The sequence below is a fragment of the Mustelus asterias genome, chromosome 9, assembly GCF_964213995.1.
Source record: "Mustelus asterias chromosome 9, sMusAst1.hap1.1, whole genome shotgun sequence".
NCBI classification, from domain to species: Eukaryota; Metazoa; Chordata; class Chondrichthyes; order Carcharhiniformes; family Triakidae; genus Mustelus; species Mustelus asterias.
This window is the reverse complement of record NC_135809.1, coordinates 118,897,072-118,923,133: the sequence shown is the minus strand read 5'-3', so window position 1 is coordinate 118,923,133 and position 26,062 is coordinate 118,897,072. Positions and strand designations below refer to the sequence as shown.

General features: G+C 39.5%; 1 protein-coding gene across 5 annotated transcripts in view; it reads right to left on the bottom strand.

The window, feature by feature from the left end:
• qser1 (glutamine and serine rich 1) overlaps positions 1-26,062 on the bottom strand; it is a 151,849-nt gene that overhangs the window by 15,737 nt on the left and 110,050 nt on the right. For 3 of the 5 annotated variants that reach the window (XM_078220944.1, XM_078220946.1, XM_078220948.1), the window contains 4 exons: positions 14,535-14,651; positions 9,951-10,084; positions 8,936-9,156; positions 7,479-7,544 (listed from right to left, as the gene is read on the bottom strand). In XM_078220944.1, the coding sequence (XP_078077070.1) occupies positions 7,479-7,544; positions 8,936-9,156; positions 9,951-10,084; positions 14,535-14,651 (538 nt within the window). The remainder of the gene's footprint in view (positions 1-7,478; positions 7,545-8,935; positions 9,157-9,950; positions 10,085-14,534; positions 14,652-26,062) is intronic. The other 2 variants (XM_078220945.1, XM_078220947.1) reach the window with 1 other exon arrangement.

Sequence of the window (26,062 nt, the reverse complement as noted above, 5' to 3'; positions counted from 1 at the left end):
AAATGGCAACCTCCAATTAAAACATTAACTTAATATACTAATAATCTAAATTCACAATAGGATAGCTGTCCTACAAAATCTTGATTCATTACAATAATGACGATTGCAACTTCATGAAAATGTCCATGAAAATTATCTCTTTATAAGAGCTGATTCAGTAAAATACTTTCTTTAACAAAATATATCAATAGAAGCTCCACACATCAAACCAGTAAAGTTTTCTGGTTTTATCAATTTAAGTTTGCACTGAGCTTGAAATGAGGCTAAAGAATGGACATCCTCTTTGTAGTAACACCATCAGGTATTCTTTGGAAAGGTGTAACATTGCCGTTATAGGAAATGCTTCCTCTGCAAAATTGTGAGGAGAACACAAGGAGGCATCAAGGCGATTTAGACACGTTCGGTGAGTGGGCAGATACATGGCAGATGCAGTACAACACAGCCAAATGCAAAGTTATACACTTCGGTGTGGAAAACAGAAAGGCAGAGTATTATCTAAATTGCGAAGTGGGAATGCATAAAGGGATCTGGGTGTCCTTGAACAATAGTCAATGAAAGCGGAGTGGCGGGTGCAGTAACCAATTAAGAAGGGAAATGCTACGTTGGGCTTCATTGCAAGAGGAGTTGAGTTCAGAAGTAGAGATGTCTAACTGCAATTACACAGGGCCTTGGTGAGACCACACCGGAAGTACTGACATAGTCTTGGTCTCTCTACCTAGGAAAGGATATACTTGCCATAGAGGGAGTGCAGCGAAGGTTCACTAGGCTGATACTGGGATTGGCGGGACAGTCCTACGAGGAGAGGAGAGATTGGTTCAACTGAGCCTGTATTCACTAGAGTTTAGAAGGATGAGAGGAGATCTGATTGAAACGTATAAAATTCTAATAGGGCTGGACAGACTAGATGCAGGGAAGATATTTCCCCCTGATTCAGTAATGTAGAACCAGGGGACACAGTCTCAGGACACGGGATAGACTATTTAGGACTGAGATGATGAAAGATTTCTTCACTGAAAAGGGTATTGAAACTGAAATTCTCTACAGAAGGCTGTGGAAGACAAGTCACTTAAGGTATTCAAAATATTTTTAAAAAGATTTTAATGGCATCAAGGGGTAAGGGGAGAAAGTGGGAATATAGCATTGAGATCGAGAATCAGCCATGACACTGAATGCCGGAGCAGGCTCAAAGGGCTGAATGGCCTACTTCTGCTCCTAGTTTCTATATTTCTATTTACTGCAACATGCCTCAATTCTAATATCGATACTGCATCAAGATAAATTTTCATTTCCAACAGCAAATGTGCATACAGCCCAGATGTGACTGCCACTTTGCTCAGTTATGCAGTAAACTTTAGATCAACCAGCAACAAGCTTCAGGTTGGAACTATAAATCAGCTAGGACCCATTAATTGAATTCCAGGCATGAAAAGACAAGCTCCCAATGAAATATTAACATCCAGCAATAAAATTAGTATACGAGTAAAGGCAATAATATGAAAACAATTATAATTGAATCTAGTAAAATTTGGGTATTCTGAACTGTTTAAACTGAAATCCCAGAGGCTCAAATCACTTGATTAAGTCAATAGAGTGCAACACCTCCACTCTACTTGCAATGGGAAGCTCAACATTAATGGCGAGCAATACTCTCAAAGCAGAATGCACTAAAAGGAGAAAGTTAATAGATAATTAAGTACTTAATTCAGCTGATTTCAAGTAATTAAAAACAGGTGTGAGAAAATAAATATTTCCATTTATTGTCATCGTCTCTGGAAAATACATATTTCCCTTTATCGCTACCTTCCGTGGAACTCTGTATGCTGTCATTTTAGCTACTAACTAGTGAAGCAGATAAACATGGGCTGGGGAGATCCTCAGTAATCCATTTATTACTGCTGTGAGCACGATCATTTTAGAAGGTTGTTCACAACATTATAGATCCTGCTTAGGGAACTTGCATATGAACTGGGTTCTTCAGAATAAAAGGAAAAAAAGTGACCTAAAAATGACTAAATTTAGTGTTATATGACCATCAGAAGCAGTAAGGATCCAAACCGATTAGTAGTTAAACATGAACCAAACTTAAAAAATGAGGAATAAGCTAAAATAAGTTAATTACTAAGATATTTTGCTTGATTAAAAAGTCTTTAAATACACAACACAAACACATAATCAAAAGAAAATATATCCAGTAAAGCCCAAATAGCCTAAATACCACAGATTGAAACAAAAAAATCTATTCAAAGTCTACATGGAAAGAAACGGAAGAGCAACTTCGAGAGTGTTTTTCAAAAAAGTGCAGGAAACAGTAATAAAATTGTTTTTCAATATTACATGAAAATGTTTTAGGAAGGAAGCTCAAGTTATAAAGGAGAAAAGTGGAGAAGTTCATGAAAGAAAACAGTATAAAGAAATGGCAATCTACATTTCTCAAAAAACAAAATTTCCTGGCAGCACAAGGGACCCAAAGTTGGGTGTTTCTCAGGCAATGCCAATTATGGGAAGCTGCCAATATGATCTGGAGCAGCTCCACTACAAACCAACCCAGGAGATGCCCCCAAACCACGTAAAATGCTAGGAGATCTGTTGTTTTCTGGAGTCAGCTAGCCCTGCAGCAAGCCTCTTCCCTCTGTATCGGTGGTTACAACATAGATCCAAGACAATGCATGACAATGCTCCATCGACTTACCAGAGAACAAGGTTCTCATTGAGAGAAATGTTCCCATTTTGGAAATTAGTCGCATTTGTTTCCTTTAAAAAAGCAATAAAACTAAGAAATAAGGCACTAATACAAATGACTTAATTTATTATTTTAGACCGTTTCACGTAAACTTAATTTGAAATGTAGGTAAAATAGGACAACTATTTTTGCACAGCAAGTTCACATAAACAGCAAATTGACTAACTAGTTTATGTTTTTCTATGATACTAGCTCAGGGAAAAATACCAAGATTCATCTTTGAACTGTACCATGCATTCTATGTCGTCCTAAACCACCAGAAAGAGGCTTTGGTTAAATGGATTGTTTAAATTACTCCTTCAACAATGCAACACTCCCTTGGTACAGTGTTGGAATGTGATATGGGATTTCAACCTCGGCTACAAAGGCAAGCTATTTCTGGCTGAACCAAGATGACTGTCAAGATGACAAAAGTACTCCCCACAAACTTACCTTTCCTTTTAAAGTTGTGTTTCTTTAAAGTATTTAAAGAGAGATAGAGGGAGGGGACCCAAAGTTGGGTGTTTCTTAGGTGGTGCCAATTATGGGAAGTTACCAATGTGATCTGGAGCAGTTCCACTAGATCAAGACTTATAATTTAACCAATATGTTGGAGGTTATCGAAATCAGTGTGGCAAAGTACACTAAACGAACGAAAGGCTTGCATTTACGTTCCCTTCATGACCACAGGACATCCCAAAGCACTTTACAACCAATTATGTTTGTTGTTTAAAAAAAGTGTAATCATTATTGTTATATCGGACTTGTGTTGGGGGTTGGTTAGTTCAATTGGCTGGTTTGCGATGCGGAGTGGCGCCAACAGAGCAGGTTCCATTCCCATACAGGTTTAAAAGTTATTCATGAAGGCCCGCCTTTTGAACCTTGTCTCTTGCCTGAGGGGTGGTGATCCTCAAGTTATGTCACCACCAGTCAGCTTCCCCCTCATAGGGGACTGAATGGTCATCTGGGACTAGGCTGACATTTACCTTCATAGGACTGTTATAGACAAGGAGAGGAGACAAACTGAACTCTATTTTCCTTACTGTCTGTCCGTAAGGTGTTTTAACTTTTGAAATAGGCTATGATGTATTTTAAAGTGACTTGCAGCAAACTCTCTTTAGGGTTAAATCAGAAGTATTCAAACCCAGGGGATGGTCATTGCAACTACATACACACGCACAAGCACATAAGGAGGAGATAGGAAAGAAAAGAGTTTTACAACGAGGAATAACTTAAAACAAAAAAAATCCAATAATAGGGATATTATTTCACACAAATGATATCGAGTCCAAAACATCAGAGTGAGGGTTCCTTATAGGAGTTAAATTTCAGCAGTTTCATCTTGCTGAAAGCAGGAGTTGTGGAATTATTTTAAAGTTGGTGGTGATGCAGCAAGATGAGGTTGGTATACAGAGACCTGGTCCATTTTACAGACGACAGCAGGAATCTTCCAGAGAATCAGACTTCAAGGTTTAGACTTGAGATAGACTTTGTTGTCAGTCTTGAGTCCTGTTTTGGTGTTAATAGGCAGGATGTTAACAGCAGTTTGCCCTGGAGACCAAGGCCCAAGAAGCTTAGGTCATGTGGTGTTGTCCTTTGATGAGTCAGTTTCAGGGCAAATCAGTTTGTGTGGCTCTGGTCAAAATCCATTACCCACCTCAGGAGATAGATGCACCTCTGCAGGTATAATGAGTTTTGATGGCTCTCCAACTCTATTGTTACAATTCCAGGCTGGGGAGATAGATTGTCTGTCTTTCCATTGCTTCATTGATTGTAATGGGTCAAAACAATGATAGGTGTGAGATTTCACAAGGACAAGGGTTGGGTATCCTGTAATTACTGTTGGAAGTTTCTAGAATTGCAGGCAACTTGAAAATCATGTGATCTGTAGCATTCATGTCTATTTTTGATCCAGGAAAGTCAATTTTTAAACGAGCAGCGAGGTAGGTTTAATTTAAACAGCTTATGAACTTTTTCATGTCTTATGGCCTTGACAGGAAGCTGAAAAGTAACAAGTCCTTTGGGCCGGATCCTTTGCGGAGCTTGTTGCAAATTAGGATCTACCATAGATACCTACTTGTGTTCATTGATGTCAGTTACTTACATTAGTTGCACACACTGTTCTGTAGCTATTTGCTCAATGTTATAATCTAGGTACATATTCACAACACCTTGCAAACTGGGCGATATTAACATTGCTTGCTAAGACTTCTTTAATTCCTTTGTTGTGCAAATCTTGGTTAGATAAGGCTTGTTACAAAGTTTATTTTTACAGCAAATGTCATGGACAGAGTTTGTGTGTTTTATTGCTTCCTGTGCTCAGTGTTTTTATGAGAGGTTAGTGTGTTTTCTAATCCTTAGAGTGGGGCTTATTCCAATTAAATAATTTCTAGCATCAAGTTTCTGTGAATTTAAAAATAAAGATGATTATTTGTTATCACACTCTTACCCTGGAGGTTTAACAAAACATTTCACAAATACAATCACACACAAATAAGAAGATACAGATTAGGAAAAATAACAATACAATCACAAGCTGAAAGGAGTTCAGTCTCTTTTGTAGCAGGCCTGTAGATTCTTAGCTGATTTGATGCCATAGTGAACTGATGCCGAGACTCGAGTGGAAGTCAGGTAAAAGTAGAGGATTCTTCGTGAAATGCTAGGATTCTTGTAGTTGAATTGCTAGGTTGTCAGCTCTCAGGTGAACTTGTAAGTGGAACAGGTTGGGGAAATTCCTTCTCCCTTTTCCAAAGTATAGTTTTTGTATTGTGGTTACATAGTTGGCTTGCAGCTGGTTTGATGGCTTAGGTGGTATTTCTGATGGTATCTGTCATGGTGTTTCTGATCAGAATAGCTTCTGCTATTCTTTTTAAAGCAGGTAACAAATATACTGACTTACTCATGTAACCTGTGACAAGTCCTTCTTCCAAAACAGGTGGTGGGTTGGATTGATACACATCTTGTGTTGTAGTTTTTCACACCCTGAGAGTTTGAGATGGCCTTGATCTTTATGTTTGGGATTAGGTGCCACCACAATACAATGGAAGGTCAATGAGAGCCATTTCATATTCGGCTAACCAGCCACAGAGTTAGATGTCTCTATTGTCCATGGTGAAGGCAGGAAGACGAATCAGCTGGTATACCATTGTTCTGTTCAATTACTCCTGAACAAAAGGACTTACGTTTCACAAGTGGCCGAGTTTCTTCATATCTTAATTAGGTATTTGCTTGATTCTCAGGTCTGACTGGATGGATGTTGCCAAAGTCACATGGTAAGCTGCTGGCCATCATAAAAATGGTTGTGTTCATTTTAAAATACACTTTAAAATTTGTAATATCATGAAGTCTGTCTTGGACCTGATAACGATGGATCATGTACAATAGTAATGACCAAATTCAGTTAGGTCAAACAAAAGAAACAATAAAGAATGTACATTTTCCCACATCAATGGGTTGTCACATATGAATGAAACATGGTAGCTTTTAATGATCCTCCAACAATTCTAACCTCTTAATTGGAGGCTCTCACAGCTATTCCATCAACAAACTGGATTTCCCACAGCCTACAGGTTTCCAGAACCTGTCTGCTGGTGTCCCTCCCTGCATTACTCTTTATACCTCAAGACTATACGAGACAATAAATATTTTTCAACATAATGTCTGTAATGTGCTATGATGTGCTAATAAATTAGGAAACAACTTCCATCTGTCATAGTTATCATCTTACATTTTTTGGAACTCATTTTTTCCAGCCCCACCCCCCCACCGGCCCCCAGAGTTGAGCATGATAAATGTAGAAAATTAGCTGCAGTGGTCTCAGCCAACAGTAATATACAGGAAACCTTACAAGTTATGCCACAAAACTAAATGAGTCTACTCGTAAAAATAAGCAAATTTGTAACCAAACAAATGTTTGAACTTTTTAAAGAACTTGCATTTATATGGTCCCTGACACAAGCTCAAAACATCCTAAAGTGCTTTATAGCCAATTTCAAAATCCTTTAGATAAAATGTTGACAAGGACATTGCAGAAAATTCCCCTACTGCTCTTTGAATGATGCCAACTGATTCTTTTTTAATGTTCATCCGAGTGAGATCGCCATTTAACTTTAATCCAAAATATAGCACCCCAGAAGGTGCACTACTCCGTCAGAACAGTGCCGAAGTGTCAACTAAGTGTCTGAGGTTGAATTTCAATGGTTTTGAGGCAAGAATGTTATCACTGAGCTAAAGCTGATAAATATAAACTAATAAAAAGTAGGCATTGATAGGACTGCTGTAATGTTTTAAAAAATGATGCAATAAGATAACTGATAAAATTTTCAGATAATAACCAACAATGTCAAAGGAAAATGTTTTCAACTGGGAAAAGATCTTACCAGGCTGTCAAATATAAACATTGGAAACATATCATAAAAGATCATAAAGCACTGCCAACTCTTCAGAGCTTTAAAAATACTATAATGACTCCCACAATGTCTCAGATGTGCAAAAAAACTCAACTGAACTAAAAATCAAAAGGGCCTAAATTTGATTGCTGATCATTCTAAGTTAGAGGGGAGAATATTAGGTAACATTCCCACTTCTGACTGCTGCAAATTTTCTGATTGTTGTTGTGGGCTGCAGAGAAGCTTCTTCATCCAATTGCAGTTTTACTATGCATACATTTTATTGTTGGGGGTGGGGTGGGTGGGCGAAAATCACAAAACGATAGTCCATGGCAACAATACAGGAGGAAAAACATATTTAATTTGCAAACCTGCTTTTTGTTGAAGGTTTTTGATTGTTCTCCCCTGTGTATTCACTTTCAAAGGGAATCTATTGTCTGAAGAAGAAGGCATGTGTGAAGTTTTGTTAAATACCTGTTTATATTTTTATTGCTACAGCCTCCTCTTCCATTGTCAATTTTCTCTCCTTCCTTCCTGAAGATTTTGGTATCTTGCTGGGATATAGTTTTGTTAGCGATAGGCACCTTCTTTATCAACTGACTAACAAGAGGGCTCTGGCTGAGTAACTTATGTTAAGGTGACATTGCTCTGCTTTTTGGAGAAACATTGTTTTAAACTAAATTTTAATCTTTAATTTCCCATACTGAATTCCTAAACTCAATATAGAGGCGTACACCCAAACAAAGAGAATAAAGATCAAAAGAAAACGCAAGTATAATCTCTACCAGTCTTGCGCATAACAACGGGAACACTGCATTTTTGAATGGGTGGAGTTTGTGATTGAGGATGTAATTACTAGCATAGGAACAAGCACCTTTATAACTTGAAAAGCGCTTGGTTGTGTCAAAAGTTGACAAGCTGTTAGAATGGGTTTCATTGTGTTGGAAATCCTGTTTTATTACCTCTAGGGTCTGGGCTTAATTCCATCCAGACTGCTGAGATTCCAGATGTACAGATCTGTAATGAGTTTGGTTCATAAGCTACATCTTAGTGGGCATGTAGAACTAATTGGCAATGCTAGTGAAGGATCCTGGTGTGAGAAGTGGAAACATTTATACCGGTACAGTAGGGGTGCTTCTTTGGGATTGGCAATAAATTACATTTTTCCATTAGAGTTGAGTGGAGCTTTACTCTGCAGCTGTCAAACTGACACTGACTGAGAAAAGATTTTAACTCCCAATTCTGACATCCTTCACCTGGAGTGTAAAAGGTAAATTTTCCTTTTATAAAACAAGAACTTGTATACTAAATTACATTTATCTTATTTCTTATAATTAGTGACCAAAAAGACAACTTATATATTGGTATTGTGTTTCAGGAATTTAATAAGAACGGAAATCAGCAAGCGTAATGTATCTTTATTTATACATGTTGGATTGGTGTTGTTTTGAAATAGTTTGAACATGTGCAGACTATACACCAGTTCTGTGAAAGATAATCGGATGCAGACTCCTAACTGAATGGCCTCTTTTCATCCTGAACTCAGATATTACAATGTGACAAAAGACTGCACAGAATTTATATTAATCCTCGCAAAATATCATTTAAGCACGGTTTTGAAAATAAAATTGTTGTAGCAGTTATATTATAACACTTAACAAATCAAGTATTTTAAGAAATAATCTAAATGATTAATAACCGAAAATGCAAAACCAATCTTTGTGCCTTTTCGGGGATTACATTATTTAGAGATTATGCACATAATAAAACTTTTATTACTTCATATAATAAAACTTATGTGAAATAAAGAAATGTAAAAAGATCTTACCATCCTCATCATCACTCTGAGTTTCAGGAGAAGACTCTGAGTGGGATGAATACTCCTCCTTCAGCCATTTCTTTCGTTTTTTGGGTGGTGGTTCAGCCTTTGCCTTTACTTGTTTAACTTGTTTAACTGACCTAGCTTTGGATTTTGCTGTTGAACCTTTCAATGTTGCAGAGTTACTGGCAGAGACTTTATTACTAGATCCCATCCTTGACTGGTTATGCCTGAAGGCAAAGATATGAATGAAGAAAAAAACATTTAATATGCTGTTCTAAATTAATTTCAGATTGGATGAGTACGCATTAATTATTCAGAAATAATAATGATGGGATAGACTTTTAATTGAATCTTTCAAACATTTAAAATGATTCCTTCAGAAAGATATATGTAAATTTACATAAATAATTATCTTCAACAGTTACCATTACATTGATAGACATACAATTAACTTGGTACATCAATACATTTGCTAACAGACACTTTTAAAGAACGTATAAAATTGGTTGGATCTAGGTTGAAGTATTTCAACATGGTAGCACATCATAATCTAGACCCAAGTTTTCTTTCAAAATAATAAGTTATAGTGGACGTAGAATATGTGACTTAAATATATATTTATTTTTTTGATGGTGGAAAATTTATTAGACATTTATTTTTTACTGAAGATAAAAGACTGCCACCTGACATGGCACTTCAAAACTAAGAGTTTGTCAGGTCATTTTGGATAGTGAATAGCAGAATAATTTATTACTCTGTTTTTGTTACAAGATTTACATTCTACTTTGTATAAGGAATGTGACGCAGGAAAAGAGAGGTTGGTGAAAACCATAAATTCATGACAGATTTAGCTGATAATTAACATTCCATATAGTAAAGTTTTATTGGCATTCTTCGCCACTCCTACTACAGGGAAGAAATTCAGCAAGTGTTGCAATGTTGATACTAATATTCAATATGCAAAAAATCTCTCAAAGAATTTCATGTGCTAAAAATAGACAAATCAAAACATTTTCCATACCTTAAAGTTTGCAATGGTCTGTTTTGTGGCTTTTTGGAGCAAACTCTTACATAATCCTTCTTGTTTACATTTTCAATAAATTTCACATACACCCGTTTATATTTGGTTTTTGCATCTCCAAAGTATCCAAGATACTATAAATTAAAATTAAAATATTTTGCAAAGATAAGTATTTCAGATCAACTTCTTTATGTACATCCATCTACAAGTTAGTCAATATGCAAAAGTCAAAGTATTTTTTAAAGTTGTCATTTCGCTAAAGTATATAAAAAGTATGATCACAACATTCTTATTTCTATTCTCTTGTTTTTAATCATTTCTTCTGTTCAATGCTATAGAACAGTCTTCATACTTAAACAAATACAGAGTACTGTTCTATGCTTGATAATAGATAAATGCTCTCTAATTAGCAACCACCTCAGGTATCCTATTGTATTGGAAAATTTAAACCTAGTAACTTGATATCAATAATGAGCAATTTTGTGATCACCAGTGACTGAAGAGGAAAGAGTGAATAGTTGTAAAACTTTGATGTATGAAGCATATTAGTGTCAGGATCCCACCAACTTGTCTGCTGTCCCATTATTTGCAGTTTGGTCTTGGGGAGTTACTGGAATGCTTGGCATGGTAATGTGGGTAAATTTAAACTTTCACATGTATAACAAATTCTGCTTCTTTCAGGGTTGCAAGAGTAGAAATCTGAAAAAGCAATGCCCAAGGAATTTAACAATAGTAGTAGCACATAGAGAAAAAAAAATCATAGAAAAATCATAGAAACCCTCCAGTGCAGAAGGAGGCCATTCGGCCCATCGAGTCTGCACCGACCACAATCCCACCCAGGCCCTACCCCCACATATTTACCCGCTAATCCCTCTAACCTATGCATCTCAGGACTCTAAGGGGCAATTTTTATTTTTTAACCTGGCCAATCAACCTAACCCGCACATCTTTGGACTGTGGGAGGAAACCGGAGCACCCGGAGGAAACCCACGCAGACACGAGGAGAATGTGCAAACTCCACAAAGACAGTGACCCGAGCCGGGAATCGAACCCAGGACCCTGGAGCCATGAAGCAGCAGTGCTAACCACTGTGCTACCGTGCCGTACTGTGCCGAACAGTAGATTCTCCAAGTGACTTTTGTAATGTGGTACTTTTAAATGGATCATTTGTAGAAATAAAATCAACAGAAGCATGTCATTTGGGAAATCATGAAGACTGTGTTAGGTATAAGAAATTTCAATTTGTAAGTAAACAAGTTAAAAGGACAACAAAACATTTTCCTTCTTAAAAGTTTTATAAGTGTTATGCAGGCAATTGGGGCGGCACGGTAGCACAGTGGTTAGCACTGCTGCTTCACAGCTCCAGGGTCCCAGGTTCGATTCCCGGCTCGGGTCACTGTCTGTGTGGAGTTTGCACATTCTCCTCGTGTCTGCGTGGGTTTCCTCCGGGTGCTCCGGTTTCCTCCCACAGTCCAAAGATGTGCGGGTTAGGTTGATTGGCCAGGTTAAAAATTGCCCCTTAGAGTCCTGGGATGCGTAGGTTAGAGGGATTAGCGGGTAAATATGTGGGGGTAGGGCCTGGGTGGGATTGTGGTCGGTGCAGACTCGATGGGCCGAATGGCCTCCTTCTGCACTGGAGGGTTTCTATGATTTCTATGATCCCAGACCAGAATTTGATTAGGTACAAAGTTTGAGATACAAAGTACTTAAAGGAGAATAAAACCACAATTTCATAGAGGTTTACATCATGGAAACAGGCCCTTTGGCCCAATTTGTCCATGCCTCCCTTTTTTTTAAACCCCTAAACTAATCCCAATTGCCTGCATTTGGCCCATATCCCTCTATACTCATCTTACCCATGTAACTATCTAAATGCTTTTTAAAAGACAAAATTGTACCTGCCTCTACTACTACCTCTGGCAACTTGTTCCAGACACTCACCACCCTGTGTGTGAAAAAGTTGCCCCCCTGGACACTTCTGTATCTCTCCCCTCTCACCTTAAACCTATGCCCTCTAGTTTTAGACTCCCTACCTTTGGGAAAAGATATTGACTATCTAGCTGATCTGTGCCCCTCATTATTTTATAGACCTCTAGAAGATCACCCCTCAGCTTTCTACGCTCCAGAGAAAAAAGTCCCAGTCTATCCAGCCTCTCCTTATAACTCAAACCATCAAGTCCTGGTAGTATCCTAGTAAATCTTTTCTGCACTCTTTCTAGTTTAATAATATCCTTTCTATAATAGGGTGACCAGATTTCATGGGGTTTCAACAAGCAAAGACAAATCATTATACAAAAGATAAGATTAAAAAATTACAATATCTATCGCATACTCTAATACTCGGGTTAATTATGAGGTACAATTGAACCAACAGGCAAATTGTGGTCAAACAAACCACACTGCACAATAAATGGCAAATACGACCAAGCCAGATCCTATGGATTACTCAACAACCCACCCAGATGCCTGTAAACTCAGAGTCAACCAATCTAGTTGAAACTCTGGCCACAATTCTCCCAAAAGCACTGAACTGGCAGGAAGACGGCTCTGGATCCCGACTGTTTTGTCAGTTCAGCTTCTCACCCGAATCTCCGCACTCTGTGCACTGCAGAGGTCCCAGTCGTGAATCTCATTAAAAACCCAGAGGGCAGGGCCTATTTGTGCCAGAGTCTGACAGTTCTGGAACTCTCCGCATGCGCAGTGGTCCCAGTCTGTCAGACGCCCTGTTTACTGGCCAGCTCGATCGCTGGCCAGCCTGGGACCACTGCAGTGCTGCCCCTCCAGCCCATCCCCCACAACAATTCCCAGGCCTGCACCAAGCCCCCCCTGCCCCAGAGCACCCTCATGTCCAGAGCACCCTCATGTCCAGAGCACCCCCCCCACCCCAGCAGTGGCGACCCCCCCCCGCCACCCCCTTCGGGGTCAGACCACCCCTGGCAGACCACCCACCCACAACCGCTGTCCTCCCTCCATCCCAGACCAATCCTGTCTGCAGAGTGGCAGCGGGAACTCTCTCCCACCAATCATCCCTAGGCCCTGCCCACAATAGGCCCCCCCCTTGGCACTGCCCGATGCCCATGTCCAGGGAGCACTACCTTTAGGGGCCCCGATTGCCCCCCCCTTCATTCCGGCGGGGTCTCCCGCTAGTTCCCCGAACATGGGGAGCTAGTCTAAACCCCGCTGGAATGAAGTGCTCCTGGTGGGGTGGGAGATTCAATTGGGACCCGAAATTTCCCGATAATCACATTTAAAACATATTTAAAATACATTTTAAAAAGATTCAAATTACTTACCTGCCTTCCCGCTGGTTTCCAGCGTGGTCTGACTGGCGATTGTTCGCCGGCTCTGGGAGATACGCATGTGTTCCCGGCGCATGTGCAAATCCCGGAACAAGGCCGGCGATGCGCATCTCCCACCCCGAACTGCCAGAAAAGTTGCGAGTCGCGATGGGAGAATCGCGGCCTCTGTCTCTCTCACAACGGATTCTAGTCTTCACCTTACAATTCTCTCCAAATTATTGCTCCAACTTGGATTATATCAATAACAGCCACCCTCCAAAGCTTTAATCTCGTTTCCTGAGACTTTGGGCATGATTCTCCGGCTTCATTCGCCCGCCCCCGCTGCCAGGGAGAATGGAGAATTCGACACTCAGCCAAAACTCCATTCACTGCATCGGCAATGGAGAATCCCAGTCGCAGGCAAGGTCGGGGGCTTCCAGTGTTTGTTTCCCTGTATTCCTGAGTATACACACAAACACCAACCCACATGCACAACTTCAGCGACAGCCACACAGAGCACTGCTCCAAAGGGATACCTTTGCCCCAAAATCCCACAGCACAGTCACCAACTTTCTTCTGCTTCATTTGATTACCAGGGTTTCTCCCAAGCCCTCATCAGTTAAAATCTGCTAACTGCAGCCCCTTGGAGCCTTTCTCTGCTTCTTTCTGCTTAAGTGGTACCCTTACCTGTCGGCTCTCTCTTATTGGACCTCTCCCTGTCCCTGCCTATGGACTCTTCCCGACTATTGCACTCCATTCCTGGTCACATGATTGCAATTTTCACTCTTTCTTTCTCTCTTCTTGCAGGCACACAGAGCTCCAAAACTCTATGCTGCACATGCTCAACCTGTTCATAGTCCACACATGTGCAGAGACTCCCAACACATGCTCGGAGTAGAAGTTCCCTGCCTCCCGACAACGAGGCATGTCTGGATCCCATAACAATATGCTTAGCCAAAGAAATGGGACACTCTTCATGAAATACAGCCAGTGTCAACATGAATCATTGACAAAACAAACAACATGTGGATGTGGAAGAGAGTGCAGCTCTCTTTACTGCCCCGTAACATGTCTAAAATGGATTTTAGAATATCACATATTTAGAATATCCTATATTTTAAGTCGATTCTTTAAAAGCAACAGACCTGTTTAAACTTCATTGAGCCATGTTTCAAGATAATGGACAAATGAAAATTTACTCAATGCTACCTTTAAAATGTGTGTAACACAAAAATTCTAAATAAAAAAACGATTTCATTGATCATACTTCAAATTATATCGATAATTATTAAAAGATTCCACTCACGCTGTTGGTCGCAGAGAACTGTCTCCGTCCATCTTTTATTTCAGGCATAAATTTTTGTAACAAAGCTTTTTGTACCTTCCATATAGCAGGAGGTTCTCTACCTGTGTTTAAGGCCACCTGCAAATGAACAGATTAGCATTAGAAACAAAAAAAAAAGCCAATTCCTTTTCAATTACTCATCTGGACCAATGTCTAGATAAGCTCAGAATCAGTATGAAAATCCAAACTGTGCACATTTAAAACATTCAAATTGCAACTAAATCAACTGTCCTGTGCATTCAGATTCTTGAGCACAGGAACGATACTGACGCAGGGAAGGAGCATGTTCAGGGGAAAGGAGGAAAGGGAAAAACCAGGAACGCAAGTACAAAAGTCCAACCCAAATTTATATCAAGAATTACACACAACTTGCATTCAAACATCAATATATTTCAACTTTATTCAAGAGATATGCTGATTTTTTTATTAGTGCCATTGCCTTTTGTTAAAAGTTTCTTAGCTATGTCCAAGTGCTGCCTCCAGGTGAGATTTAGTCATGAATGTTATTTTAAATAAAGGAATCAAATTAATCTCATCAATACTTACCACCTCCAACAAATTGATCTAAACAACTTGCATTTATATTGTAATTTAACACAAGAATACATTGAAGCTGCTTCAGAGAAGTGTAATCAGACAACTACCAATACAGAGCTGAAGAAGGATCTATAAAAAGCAGTAAGAATTCAGTAGAAGTTGCTTGTTGTAATTAAAGTAGAAAAACTCAAATTTCTGATAAATTTAAGGTTGCCCAGCACAGCAGCAGTTGACTCTATCGTACATTTTCATAACAATTTAAGAGTTCTAATGTTGAAGTTTAGGTCAGACCTAAACTTTATCTTTCCAGCAATGGAAATTTTTGGCCAACACGTTTCATGACCAAACTGTTCCCGTACAGTTTACTTTAGATGGTGACCAAACATCCCAAATATCACACAAGAACCAAGGGACGGATACCTCAACTTACCCATCATGCTCAAACTCCTAAAATAACTTCTAAATCAAAGAACAGATAGGCTCAAACTTGGGAGTTTATTTGTATCACAATTGTTTAAAGTTTTTCATATTCTGACAAACCAATGACAGCTTCAGGAAAGTTAACTACGATACATTTCAAACGTTACAAATAAAGGCACTCCAATTTCCAATAGCCAATGTTTAAAGTAAACACTTGAGTGTAGGTGGACCTCAAGAATATATCCTGATACAATGTATTAATTTCTCTCAAGACAGTCAGTAGAAAGATCAAAACGAAACTGCACTGGAAATTGCTGCTTAATGCATTTCTTAATGCCATATACCCCTCATTAGATCAAAAACTGACTGAGTGGAGTTGACTTGAGATATATTTTTAAGTTTAACAACTGCACTAAACACCATACTAGCAGTATTTCTAAAGATCTTTGACCTAGCCTGTCACCATTTGTTGTAATACTATTGTAACATATTAAAATACTTCTTGCTGAAAGAAAATACAATAATTTTTAAATTTGATTTGATTCATTATTGTCACATGTATTAACATAGTGATAAGTATTGTTTCTTGCGCACTATACAGACAAAACATACCATTCACAGAGAAGGAAACGAGAGAGTGCAGAATGTAGTGTTACAGACTAACCGCACAGTTACGTATCCTACTGACAAAACAGAGAAGGAAACGAGAGAGTGCAGAATGTAGTGTTACAGACTAACCGCACAGTTACGTATCCTACTGACAAAACTCAAAATGTCTTCAGTCAAATGACTTGGAGATCTTTTGTATCTATGTACTCATCTATGGCTATTTGGTCTATAATCAGTTCAAGATGTTGTAAAATGAGCATATTTCTATGTATTATATATAATTAAGTTAATTACTATACAGATTATGTGCCTTAGCTATCAATTTCACCTTGGAGTTCCAGAACTAATTTATAACCATTTCAAAGGAAAATGGCAATTATCCTGACAAAGTTTGCAAGTAGACACATTTCATCTTTTCAGTCCATTCTTTTGAAATCTTCATTAGGAAAATCAAAATGGTTTTCTTCTCTAAAGAATGCAAGCAACAACAATTCAATCAAATGCCTCCACTGTTCTTAAAATCCTTTTAATACTTCCACCATACTAATTATATCAACAAAAACAAATAGCAGTTTTACCAATTGCTTTCAGTCCTCGTCACACAATTGAATGCTTTCATGTCTTTCCCCTCACTCTTCCAAATGTTTCTCGAGGCACAACCACTCCCTTAAAGTTTTTACGTATATGGCAATGGTGACTTAATCATTTTGTAGTATTTACCTCCTTAATAAGTTACAATGTTCAGAATCTTGAAGTTAAATAGCATTTGAAATATATATTTTGACTTGTTAAATCACAATTGTTTTTCTACATAACTATAGCTTTTTATTTTTTTTTTAGAAAAACAGCAGAACTTTGCATCACAAAACTCTGGCCATGAAACACTTACGAAGATTGAGAAAAAAATTTGTAAAACAGAAAGTCGAAAGTGGGAGTACTGAGAAAACGGCCAACTTAAGACTGCAAACTGAAGTCTGTATACAGTGTGATCAAGTGATTTGCATCAGCTTATTAATGGATATGCAACCTAAGGGATAGCAACTAGCATTTATAGCTGTGCCTTTATCAATGTGAATCCTCTCAAGGTGCTTTCCAAAAGAGTCAAAATTCGAAACCAAGCCACAGAGATATTCAGAGAGATAACCAAAAGCTTGGTCAAAATGTTATTTTAAGGTGCATTTTAAAGGAGAGCTGCAGAACGGTACAGGGAGGGGGATTCCAGAGCTTAGGATTTAGCTAAAAATATGGCAGCCAGTGGTAGTAAAGTTGGGAGTGCACAAGAAGCCAGAATTGGGAAGTGCAGATTTCTGAAAGGCTTGTATGGCTGGAGGAGGACAAGGAGATAGAGAGGGGAGAGGCCATAGTGGGACTTAAAATCAAGGATGAGAATTTTAAAATTGAGGTGTTGCTGGACTGGGAGCCAACATATGCTAGCAAGCATAGGTGACGGATGATCAAGAGTTGGAGTGAGTTAAGATATGGGTAACAAAGTTTTAGGAGTTTATAGTGTGAAAAATGGGAGGCTGGCCAGGAGACCTTTGGAATAGTCCAGTCTAGTGGTAACAATAGCATGGATCTTGGCATCAGCAGCAGGTGAGCTGAATGGAGGGATGGGGTTAGCCAAATTTTGGTGATGAAGCTAATATGTGATAGGAAGTTCACCTCTAGGTCAAACACATTCCCGAGGTTGCAAACTGTTTGCTTCAGGTTTAGAAAATTGCTAGGGAGAGGGACAAAATCAATGGCCAGGGAACAGAATTTTTGGAGGGTCCAGAGAGAATGGCTTCGGTTTTCCCAAAAATTGGTTGGAAGAAATCCTCTGCTCATAGGATAAGAAATAGAAGCAGAAGTTGATCATACCACGCCTCAATTCTGCTCCGCCATTCAAAACAATCATGGCTGATTATCGGCCTTACCTGGTCAGTTCCCCATAGCACTCGATTCCAAGACACTAAAAAGCTGTCTATCCTATTCTAAAACAAAATCTCCTTGCCTTAGTCCTAAATAATTGGCCCCATTTCCAGAGGTTGCACCCAAAGTTCTAGATTCCCCAGCCAAGGGAAATAACTTCTTAGTGTCCATCCTTTCAAGCCCCATCAGAATCTTATATATTTCAACAAGATCACCACTCGTTCTTCTAAACTCCAATTTACTCAGCCTCCCTTCAAAGAGCAACCCCCTCATCCTAGAAACCAAACTAATGAACATTCACTTGACCACCTTCAATGCAAGTATATCCTTCCTTAAACATGGAGACCAAAATTGCACTGTAGGTATGGCCTCACCATGGCCCTGTACAGTTGTAGCAAGTCTTCCCTATATGCATACTCCATCCCAACTTTCATTTAAGGTCAACAGGTTAATTGCTTTCCTAATTGTTTGCTGCATCTGCATGCTAACTTTGTGATCCTTGTACAAATGTACTTCAACTCAACATTCAGAAGTTTCACATCCTTTTTATTAAATATCCTGCTTTTTTACGATATATTTAGTGATATTCTATATCAGTAACGTGAATAACCTCATGCTTTCCCACATTATACTCTATCTGCCACCTTGTTGTCTACTCACTTAATCTTTGCAGCCTTGTTGTGTCTTCCTCAGTTTGCATTTCCACCTAATTTTGTATTGTTAGTAAATTTAAATACATTACTCAGTCTCAGTCATTATTATAGACTGTATATTGCTGAAGCCTCAGCATTGATTCTTGCAGCGCACCACTAGCCCCAGCCAGCCGAAAATGATTTGTTTATCCCTGCTTCCTAACTATTAAGCAATCCTCTATCCATGCAAATATATTACCCCAACAAATCCACGAGCCCTTGTCTTGTTTATTAACTTTTTGTGTGGCACCTTATTGAACATCTGTTGCAAATCCAAGTATATAATATCTACTAGTTCCCCTTTAACTTTCATTTTACTTACATTCTCAAAAAAAAGTCAAACACTATTTCCCTATTGACTTTGTCTAATCATACTAAGTTTTTCTAAGATTTTCTAAGCACATTGTTAAAACTTCCTTAATAAGTGATTGCAGCATTTACCCAATGACTGATATCAAGCTAACTGGCCTATGGTTTGTTTGCTTTCTCTCTCTTTTCTGAAATAGCAAAGTTAGATTTGATAACTTCCATTCTGCTGGAACCATTCCAGAATTTAGGAAAATCATATCCAGCACATCCACTGTCTCTGAAGTTCTCTTTTGGAACCTGATGGCAAGAATACCAAATGTCTGACCAAGCAGTGAGGCAAATCAAAGACAGCAGGGCAATAGAATTGTGTGTCATCAGCATCTGCGAGAAGTCTGCTGCATTCCTGGATGATATCACTAAGGGGCAATATGCAGATGAGAAGAGGGATCAGGATAGATCGAAAACTCCAGAGACAACAGTGTGAGTAGAAAGGGGCAGCACGGTGGCACAGTGGTTAGTCGTGCTGCCTCACAGTGCCAGGGACCTGGTTTTACTTCCAGCCTTGGGTGACTGTCAGTGTGGAGTCTGCACATTCTCCCTGTGTCTGCATGGGTTTCCTCCAGGTGCTCCGGTTTCCTCCCAAGGTCCAAAGGTGTGCAGGTTAGGTGAAAAAAATGGCCACAGTAAAAAAATTGCCCCTTAGTGCCGCAAGATCTGTAGGTGAGATGCATTAGCGGGGTAAATGTGTGTGGTTACGGGGATAGGGCAGGGGAGAGGACCTGGGTAAGATACTCTGTCAGAGTCAGTGCAGACTCGATGGGCCGAATGGCCTGTAGGGATTCTATGAAACCACTGCAGGTGATTCTCTGGCTATGATTTGACAGGTAAGAATGATGGAGGAGGAAGATGCGGTCGACTGTGCAAAGGCTGCTAAGGAGAAGTGCAAAAATTGATTGGAATGTGGCGGAATGAATCAGTATTTGCAAGGACAAAGGTGTCACTGGTGGTTCGTATTTTTTGAGTAGAGGGATGATGACACTAGATTTGAAGAGGAAGGAGCGAACACCTGATGAGAGGGAGCTATTAAGAACACCAGCTAACATGACACCAAGAAGGCAAGTTAGGTAACTTAAACATACTTGGAGGTAGTTGAGGAAAGGATGGACAGTGCAAGTGAATAAAACTACAGGCTTGAAAATAGCGTTAAAACTAGAGGGAGATAAATTAAATTTGGCTGCAAGCTTACTGAAGCTGGCAAAGTTCCTATCCACGGACAGGTCAGTAAAACATTTTGAGTCCCCTCTCCCTCCACGAGGCAAATGCTGAATCAAGCTTGAAAGAATAAGTGGCTATTACAAATAGGGTCCAATAGCGAAGAAGTGAAAAGTTTAAAATGCTGACAAAATTGTTTTCATATTTTTAAAGTCACAACAGGGTTTGACATGTATTTAGAAGGGAAAAAGGATTTGCAGGGCACAAATTAAGGCAGGAAGAGAGGATGAGCAGCAGGAATGCGTTTCCATAAAACAACAGTTTATACTTGGATTGTGATGACATATTAAAATCTTTTGAATATTGGCTGCCCAATAATAGTACAGTAGTTAGGTAGTGCTACCCACCAACCCATCTCCCTCTTTAAAGTATCGGTCTAGGAGTGCTATCTGCACAGACAAATGTTGACATCAGCTTGTTAGCCATAACAAAAAATGATTTTGGTAAAAAGATGGAGACATTGAAAAAGCAGCAAGAATCTGGGCAGAATTTGATTATTGTCACATGTATTGCTTGCTATACAGTGAAAACTTGTTTCTTGCGTGCTAAAAGAATTAAGCATAACGTTCATGAAGTACATAGGGGAGAAGGAAAGGAGAGGGTGCAAAATGTAATGTTAGTCATAGCTAGGGTGGAAAGATCAACTTAATATAAGGTAGGTCCAATCAAAAGTCTGATAGCAGCAGGGAAGAAGCTGCACTTGAGCCAGGTGGTATGTGACCTGAGACTTTTGTATCTTTTTCCTGATGGAAGAAGGTGGAAGGGATGTGTGGGGTCCTTGATTATGCTGGCTGCTTTTCCGAGGCAGTGGCAAGTGTAGTGGAGTCAATGGATAGGAGGCTGGTCTGCGTGATGGACTGGGCTATGTTCACAACCCTTTGTAGTTTCTTACGGTCTTGGTCAGAGCAGAAGCCATACTAAGCTGTGATACAGTTGAGGCAGTTGGGGAAAGTATGTCAAGAAGACAACGTTTATTTGAGGATAACTAGCATCCTTTCACAAAGCCAGTTTGATCATCAGATGTATCAAATATTATATGAAAAGCAGCCCAGATGACCTTGCGGAAATGGGGACATGGAGCACTAGAATGCCATGAAAATGAAATTCCTAAAAGTTCAATGCCGACATTCCCCATAAACAGATCACGAACCTAGATGCAAACCTGGAATATAGATCATTCCATGATCAGTCACGATCATAATGAATGGTGAAGCAGGCTTGAAGGGCCAAATGGCTTACTCCTTCTCCTATTTTCTGTGTTTCTATGTCTATACACTTGAAATTCAACGGATGAGAGCAAAATGCAAAGTTGAGAGAATAGCAGCTTACTGAGAAAGCTGGGGCTTAGTAGGAAACCTGGGGTGGCCAATGCGCATAGAATCTGTTGATCCGGGGAGGAACTGATGAAATGGCAAGCCACAAATCTTGCTCCACTGACAAGCGTTCTCCTGCTGTGTTTTACTTACGTCAGTGTTGAAAATGCTAGCTCAGAGGGCACAGACAAACTGGCTCTGTAAATTGCTCTGTTTAAAGCAATCACTAACCCAAGACAATTTTTTCCCCCTGATATTAAGTTTCTTAAAAATGTGTTCTAAAATTATCCCAGTTTCATGGGCTCCGAAAACATCATTTTAGGGGATGGATGAGTGTAACAAGACAGTTGATTTTCTTTGCAAATGTGCTGCTTACAATATATTTTGGTCCTCAAACTGAAATCAAACCTTACTCATTCTGTATTTATTCATAGTCTGCTAGTCAGGGAATTACCACAATCTGTTTAATGAAACAGTCATTTTATCCCTCACAACCTTCCGTCTATAGTGAGATAGTCATTATATCCCACACAACTTTAAGGTCCAACACTCTGTGCATGGTTGGCTGTGAGGTGTGAAGAGATATATACCTCTCACGGTTCATGACTCCCCTGAGAATGGCCCAGACCCCAGCTGAGCACTCACAACATGAGAGTCACTCAAACACCAGCAATATTATTGAAGAGATAATGTAATACCCTGTGCATGGGTGCACACTGCTTGAAAACCACTGCGTTATCACTCTGCATCTGCCAGAATTTTCCACACTGGATCAGCTCAGTTCACCCAGCAACTGATGATGCCCAAAGCGACTCAATTGTGATTGGTGAATACTGGCATTAGTGCTATCTCTCTTTTAAATGATTGTTGCGTGCAGTGTGACCTATGCTGTTCATTGGCTACAAACAGCTGCAGGGATCATGACAGTCTGCATTTCTGGGGTCTTCAAACTCCACAAAAGCAAAACCTCAAAAGGACCATTGTGGCTGAGAGCTCATTCTAGCTCTCTTTTTGCAGTTCTGGTTCCCAAATCACCAACATAGATCTTGCAATCTGAAACTCTGGAGCTTGAGGAATAATACATTGTTCAGCTCAGTTTTCTTTCCATCCGATAGCTATAGATGCTTTAGTGCCATTGGAGGGGGAGCCCAGCATTCAGGAATTGACAAAGAGATAAAAAAATAAAGCCAGGACCCTGATTGTACCAAACAGCCATGGCACACTTCTTGTAGCACACCAGTGTGCCGCGGTACACCAGTTGGGAATCATTGCTCTAGGCCATAGCCTATCAAGGAAAGTGTCCTATATGCCTTCTTGACCAGCTTACCTTCCTATTCTGCTACCTTCTGATACTTTTTTTCTACATCTCTCAGAAATGAATTGATTCCAAGTGTAGCTATATATGTGGGAAGATCTAACAATCGTTTTGCACATAAGATTGCATAGCTACAGTGAGATGAACATTTTCTTTGGTGGTAGTAGCTGAGGAAAGAATATCAACTAGGATACTTGGTGAACCTAATCCGCTTATTCAAATAGTAAAATGGAACCTTTCACACCCACATGAGTCAAAGATGGGGACTCAGTCTGATATCTCAGGACAGCAATCCTCAACACTGCAGCTAGTCACAGCATTATACTGAAGCCTAAGGTATGTACACAAGTACTGCAGAGGGCTTTGAGCCCCGAGTCTTCTTACTTAGGAGGAAAAGTTTTCCCAACAGAACCAAGCTGGCACCACAGTGTTACTGCTCATCTGTCAGGCAGTGATGCAAAAAATTCAAGAAAATAAAATGCTGGTTTTTAAATCTGGGCATGAGAAATAACAAGATCAAAAATACTCAAAATAAAAATACAACAAAAAAGTTCAAAATACATAAATCAGAAATAAAAGGAGAAGAAATAGACTTTCTTCAAAAATATTCACACATACTTCTGCACTTGCAAACATCACAAATCACAACTTATTTGTTAACTTTCAGGCTTTCAGCGCTTCAGCTAAATAAGGATTTTAAATCATGCAAACAGTTAATATTGACAGTAAAATTTGATCAATGCTTAGTGCTTGCTGTAAATTGATATAGACTAGTTCTATCTGGAACAATTACTTTTCCTCTCACACCGAGGTTTTATTCTTATAATAAAATGCTTAATTCCACTTCAATAGTTTTGCTTGGCCCATGCAATTTTATTCAACAAGCAAAATAACTGAGGCCATATCTTAACAATAATACACCATGAACTTCTGCATGACAACATTTCCAAAACAATTGTTCAAAATAAATATGTGCCAAAATTTCTTAGTAACTTAACTTTAGGATAAACTTACCCCATGCCAACTTTTTGCATTGGGTCTCAGATCTGCCTGTCAGTTTAACTGGTTTGTAGAGAGAAGGATGAAACTCAGAAACCTCAAGCAAAGTAGGTAGTGGTTTTTGATTTATCCTTAAGAGTTCAGCTCTTGATAACCAACAAGAGACTGACACTTACTTTGGAAAAGCCCTTGAACAAAGACTGTCCATTTGAGTGTTGGGGACAAAGAGAGAAATAAACAGTAAGATTCTAGTCAGTGACAGTCATAAGGAGATAGTAAGACTTCAAATAAAGGAGAATTTGCTTTGTTGGTCAAATACAAATAACGTTGGAAAATGAATGGTGTATTTATATATTTTAGCAATGATTAGTCAGAAACACTTTTACACTGAACTCAAAAGAAAAAGTATTGAGGAATTTTGCAAAGAGAATGAGTTACATATAGAACATCTGCCAGTCATTGAAAAGAAACTCAAAAGATAAACAGGAACCTGGCATGCAGCCACTTAACAGATGTGAAACCAAAAATCAAAGATTTTTATATTTTGTGCAGTTTTGTGGTTCTGTATATATGCTATATGGCCAAGATGGAAAAGTGTTTACCATCCTAATTCCACCAGAAAAAATGGGAGGAAACATATTTGGAGTAGTGCTAATAGCAAAGAAAGTAAAAGTTAATTTATTAGTCACAAGTAGGCTTACATTAACACTGCAATGAAGTTACTGTGAAAATCTCCTTGTCGCCACACTCTGGCGCTTGTTCGGGTACACAGAGGGAGAATTTAGCATGGCCAATGCATCTAACCAGCACGTCTTTTAGACTGTGGGCAAACTGGGACACCTGGAGGAAACCCATGCAGACATGGGGAGAACGTGCAGACTCTGCACAGACAGTGACCCAAAGCCAGGAACTGAACCCGGGTCCCTGGTGCTGTGAGGCAGCAGTGCTAACCACTGTGCCACCATGCTGCCCCGTCATATTCATATTCCGGAAAGTTGGAAGATGCCAACCTCTTCAATCACATAGGAGCAGGAATAGACCATTTGGCCCATCGAGTTAGCTCTGGCATTCAATGAGATCATGACTGATTTGATATGACAATCCTCAATGCCACTTTCCCATCTTATCCCCATAACCCTTGAATCCCTTACTGATTAAATATGTGTTTATCTCAGCCTTGAATACATTAACGATCCAGCCTCTACAGCCCTCTGCGGTAAGGAATTCCACAGATTCACTACCCTCAGAAGGAAAACCTCCTCACCTGTCTTAAATGGGTGGCATGGTGGCACAGTTGTTAGCACTAATGCCTCACATCACCAGGGACCCGGGTTCGGTTCCTGACCTTGGGTCACTGTCTGCGCGGAGTCTGCACGTTCTCCCAGTGTCTGCGTGTATTTCCTCTGGGTGCCCCGGTTTCCCCACAGTCTGAAAGATGTGCTGGCTGGTTAGATGCATTGGCCATGTTAAATTCCCCCTCCATGTACCCGAATAGACGCCGGAGTATGGCGACTAGGGGATTTTCACAGTAACTTCCTTGCAGTGTTAATGTAAGCCTACTTGTGACACTAATAAATAAACTTAAAAATGGGTGACCCCATACTCCGCAATTATGCCCTTTGGTCCTAGATTCTCCCACAAGGGGAAACAACCTCTCAGCAACTACTCTGTCAACCCACCTGAGAATCATATGTCTCAACAAGATCACCTCTCATTCTTCAAAACTCTAATGAGTACAGGCCCAACCTAGTCATCCCTTCTTCATAAGAAAATTCCTCATGTCTGGGATCAACCTAGTGAACCTTTTCTGGACTGCCTCCAATGCCAGTTTATCTTTCCTAAGATAAGGAGATCAAAACTGTTCACAGTATTACAGGTGTGATCTAAAATGTGCCTTGTATAGTTTTAGCAAGACTTCCCTGTTTTTATACTCCATTCCCTTTGAAATTAAACCAACATTCCATTTGCCTTCCCTGTGACCTGCTGAATATGCATGCTAGCTTTTGTGATTTATGAACGAGGACGCCAAATGCATCTGTGCTGCGGCTTTCTACAGTTTTTCTCTATTTAAATAACATTCAGCTCCTTTATTCTTCCTACCAAAGTGCATAA